Source organism: Pinus tabuliformis, chromosome 9 (assembly GCF_031772625.1).
Source record: "Pinus tabuliformis cultivar Carrire ecotype Pingquan chromosome 9, CPIR1, whole genome shotgun sequence".
In the NCBI taxonomy this organism is placed as follows: domain Eukaryota; kingdom Viridiplantae; phylum Streptophyta; class Pinopsida; order Pinales; family Pinaceae; genus Pinus; species Pinus tabuliformis.
In genome coordinates, this window is record NC_142307.1 from 1,244,924,475 (window position 1) to 1,244,929,274 (window position 4,800).

General features: G+C 34.0%; 1 protein-coding gene across 1 annotated transcript; it reads left to right on the forward strand.

The window, feature by feature from the left end:
• The first annotated feature begins 502 nt into the window (after nt 1–502).
• Nucleotides 503–2,826, forward strand: LOC149153081 (uncharacterized). The gene is made up of 5 exons (XM_089443692.1): nt 503–670; nt 1,346–1,429; nt 1,549–1,632; nt 2,176–2,314; nt 2,568–2,826. Exons 1-4 carry the CDS (start codon nt 503–505, stop codon nt 2,203–2,205), a joined length of 366 nt encoding a protein of 121 aa, XP_089299818.1. The 3' UTR covers nt 2,206–2,314; nt 2,568–2,826.
• Nucleotides 2,827–4,800: the final 1,974 nt, after the last annotated feature.

The window sequence follows — 4,800 nt, forward strand, 5'->3', positions numbered from 1 at the left end:
ATTTTCCCTTCTCAAAATGCCAACATATTAAACCAGCGATTTCCTCAATACTCCAAGAATTAAATAAAGAATTGTATAAATTATGTTGTCATTTAGCTACTCACCTACATAAATTTCCATTAGTCAACATAACTAAACGCTGCAGTTGTAAATTTCCATCCTCAAATAAACAACCACTTAAATCAAAAGTTGCTCTTTGTAATAAAGTTTTCACAATCTTTTTCAAATAATCTTTATTCTATTAAAAATAAAAATAAAAACTATGAAATTATATTTCATAATTGTTTTTTTTTAAAATAATCTTCCCAACTTTTATCTCCCTTCAATGTATCTTTAGACCTTTAAAAATTATATATATTCCCCATTGGTAAATGTAACCATTAGTAAATGCGGTTATCCAGGTACACCCATAGTAAATGTGGTTTGACAGGTACACCCACTCCTATACCATGAATCGTGATGTTCAAGCTTTTGCCAATCCACGAATATATGATGAACCTCGATGTTCACGCTTCCGCCAATCCAGCTGTTTGCGTTTGTTGGGAGCGAAAATTTTGACAAAAAGGTTGGACCCACTAATATGATGATGTTCATGCTTTTGGCAATCCAGCTGTTTGCGTTTGTTGGGACGCGTCTCGATGTGTTCATACGTGTTGGATTGATTAAACAGGCAATTACAAGTCCACCACTGCCTTCGTCATCAATGTCGAATGATCCAAACGCGCATGCCCTTGGTATCCGCCTCGAATAATGATGACTTTTTTTTAATGGAAGTTACTCACTGAATCAGATTTTATAAGGCATTATTTGGCAGGCACTCATAGACAAGCAACCTTTTGATCCCTCTCTGCAACAACCTAGTAGGCTCACAAGATTTCGATGCTGAATTTTGGCGACGAGCTTAACTTCATTCAGAAATTCGCTCCTCCTTTGCAAAGAATTTCAAGATAGCTTCTTCACAGCTATTTCTCTTCCATCTTGAGTAGTTCCCTGAGAGAATCAGACAAATTCTCTCTCTATAAAGACATGAGAGACAGACGAATGAAGATTTTCTTTTAGAGGAATTAAGCTTAATGGTCTTCTATACAAGTTTCCAGGCTATTGGAAGTACAAGGGTCAAGGCTGTGGTGATTTAAGATTCTAAAAACTAGTATAAACTTTGTTGGGTTATGCTACCTTGTATACAGGGCCTAATCCTCCCAGTCCAAGCTTCTTATGATCATGAAAAATCTGAGCGGCAGCTACAATTTTTCCATCTTAAACATTATTTTCGGATTATTACTGATCAGTCCGCATTCCTGCGCAACTGCACAAGCAGAAGACACAGCTACATCAGAAAATATAGCGGCAAGAAATTGAATGCCCTTTTACGACCCTAACTCAGCTCTCGCAATCATCATTTTGCAGGTCCCTTGAACAATATCTTGAGGTAAATGTGATCTCAACTCTTCTCGCTTACATGTGTTCTGTATTTTGCTGTAACTGTGATACTCCATTATTGCATATCTTCGGACGCAGATAACAGAGATCCATTATTTTTGCACGCAGATAATCGAGATCCATTTGCCAGGGCAGACTGATCTTTCAATTTTTTGCGTGTGCTTCAAGACGGCTGGAGTGATTCAGACTTTTTGTAAGTAGTTGATTTTTTGGAACAACCCTAAAACACTAATGGTTCTATGTGTGATTTATGATCCGTTCCATAGATTTTTTCATGATTTCATTGTCTAATTTTCGGACTACGTTTTTCCTTTTCCTTTAAATGATCCAATCACTAGAAGTTTTCTTACTTCTAACTGAACCATAAATTGAATATGTATATAATATATATCCATCTAAGCGCTGATCATATGCATCGTGGTATACATATGATCAAATCAAGATAGTATATACCATGAGGTGCATATGATCAGATCCAAATGTCATTTATATAACGCCATGGTTGAATAAACCCATTCAAAACTGTATAACCCAAGAAAGCGTCTACTGGTTTTGAGAATCTTAATCCGCTAACTGCTGATCTTAACACAACCTTGACTGCTGTAGGTTTCTAGGTTGAAAACAAATATATCGTAGGATGGCAACTAAGCTTAATTCCTTCACTAATCTTTCATGCATATCATTCATTTTTTGCTGCTATATTTTCTAATAGGGCTGTGTCTTTTGATTCTGCAGTTCGTGGACAAGTGGAGGAATGAGGGCTGATTACCGAGGATCGGTAAATAGTGTTTAACATGGAAACATTGGTAACTGTTACCCAAAATTTTCGTGATGATAACAAGCTTGGACTGGGAGGATTCGGCCTGTATACAAGGTAGCACAAGCCAGGAAAGCTGCTTCTGTTTTTACTTTTCAGAAAAGCTGCTTCTAGTTTTTACTTTTCTACAATCTTAAATTGCAGTAATCTGCGCACTGCTGATCTGACTACAGACTTGACCGTTGTAGGTTGCTTGCTTGGAAACAAATATATCGTAGGATGGAAATTGAACTTTAATTCATTTACAAAATCTGTCATATCATTTATCTCTCCCAAATCTTGATTCAAATCATTTGTCTGATTCTCTCAGGGAGCTGCTCGAGATGGAAGAGAAATGGCTGTGAAGCTGCTTTCCTTAAATTCTTTGAAAAGGAGGAGAGAATTTATGATTAAAGTTAAGCTCGTCGCCAAAATTCAGCACGAAATCTTGTGAACCTGCTATGAAATTTGGGCAGAGGGATCAGAAACGCTGCGTGTAATAGGAAAATTAATAAAACCTTAACCAGTGAGTAAATTCTATTTATTATGTGTAGTAAAAAGTATTAATGTATGTTTTTTTTTCAAATTTATTTGTTGTTCTCAGTTATTGAGGAAATTTGGATTTAGTCCAAAGGATAGTTTAGTTTAGTTGATCAAATCTCTTTAACTACTTTGCGAGTTAGGTCTTATTAGTTTGGTTGGCTGGTTGATTCTTTAGTGTTGATTTACCATGATTTTTTCCGTAGATGCAAAGAAATTTGGAATTTGTTGTTCTCAGTTATGGAGGAAATTTGGATTTAGTCCAAAGGATAGTTTAGTTGGTTGATCAAATCTCTTTAATTACTTTGCGAGTTAGGTCTTATTAGTTTGGTTGGCTGGTTGATTCTTTAGTGTTGATTTACCATGATTTTTTCCGTAGATGCAAAGAAATTTGGAATTTGTTGTTCTCAGTTATGGAGGAAATTTGGATTTAATCCAAAGGATAGTTTAGTTGGTTGATCAAATCTCTTTAATTACTTTGTCAGTTAGGTCTTACTAGTTTGGTTGGCTGGTTGATTCTTTAGTGTTGATTTACCATAATTTTTTCCGTAGATGCAAAGAAATTTGGAATTTGACATTGGGATAGCGGTTGTATTTTTGGGTTTGATCTACCATGATTTTCCCAATGGACGTAGAAGAAATTTGGGATTTCTAAATGAGATAGTTATTATATTTTTGGGTCTACAACCTCACTGACCAAAATTTACAACTTAATTTAAGACCAAAATTTGAATTTCAAAACAGACTCACCCTTCAATTTTCACACTTTCCTAATTTATTTCCTACTGGGTATGGCTCGTGGATTTTTCATCTTAACCGATTAAGGCAAACAATATTAGCAAGGCATTTTTTTGAAGATAAGTAAATTCCAGCTCAGCAAGACTTACGTTAGCAAAAGAGTTGCTCAAAAAATTTGTAAGATTTCAGAACCAACATCGCCTCGTACACTGTCCAAAGCTATCTAACAATTAGGGACGCAAATGGTTTTGTGTGTGCTGATTTCATTTCGAGAGGTTTGAGAGTAAAGTAATTGTACATTATGTCATCTCTGTTTTCGGGGGTTTACATTATCAGGATCCACCTGATCATCATTCATATTCATGTCTGTCTTGTTTGCCTCTAATTTGTATATGCAGCGAGTACATGGTCTCAGATTATGCTTTGCACAGGAAATCATCTGTAAAAGCTAATGCCTATACCTTTGGCAGTTTCTCCTAGAACTTCCCACAGGAAGAAAGAACGCTTAGTATAAATTGTCACCTGAACAGACACTTTTAGATGGGACAATATCTATTTTTGTTGTTTTTTCAAGTGAGCATAGGTATCTATGTTATATTTAGTTCATTCCTAAACAATTTTGGGACAGTATTAGGACATGACCGTTTGTATATTCGGAGATAATCATGGGCTTATGTGTGACAATATTTTTATTTTTAATTTTAAAAATTAATAAAATCAATGAAGTTTTGTGAAAAGTTAAGATGGCATTTGAAATGTTAGCCGAATCAATCAGATTTTTCGTAATGTGCAGATGTTTATGTTAATGCATATGAGTAAAGTAATTAATAATTCTATGAAAGTTATATTAATATCTTTATTTATGTTATAATTAGGTTTGAATATTAAAAGTTATATTAATATTTTTATTTATGTTATAATTAGGTTTGTTAATTTAAGGTTGTAATTAATTTATTTAATATATAGGGGAACAAATTTGCTATTTTTAATTTAAATGAAAATAGGTTAAAAAGTATGCATATGATTTTATAACATAATTTTGTAAGATTTTCATTACTTTTAGTATTAAGATTTATATTTCATAAGAAAAGCTTTAACATTACGATCTACTTTCTATCTTAGGCATAGTTAAAGACCCTACACCTATTCTTTTTGTGTGAAGCTATATAATTGTCCCCAAAATATGTGATATTCTTACTTAGCAATTTTGATAAGTAAATTACCATTTTTTTCAATTTTAAAGTTTTGTCATCTTACACTTAGGAAAAGTGGGTTAGGAGAACCCC

Bases quoted from the DNA above. Each gene is read 5' to 3' on its own strand.
- LOC149153081 (XM_089443692.1), top strand. From the start codon at position 503: ATGTTCACGCTTCCGCCAATCCAGCTGTTTGCGTTTGTTGGGAGCGAA. The intron at 671-1,345 runs GCAATTACAAGT...CAGAAAATATAG, and splicing joins GTGTTGGATTGATTAAACAG to CGGCAAGAAATTGAATGCCC. The intron at 1,430-1,548 runs GTAAATGTGATC...TTTTGCACGCAG, and splicing joins CCCTTGAACAATATCTTGAG to ATAATCGAGATCCATTTGCC.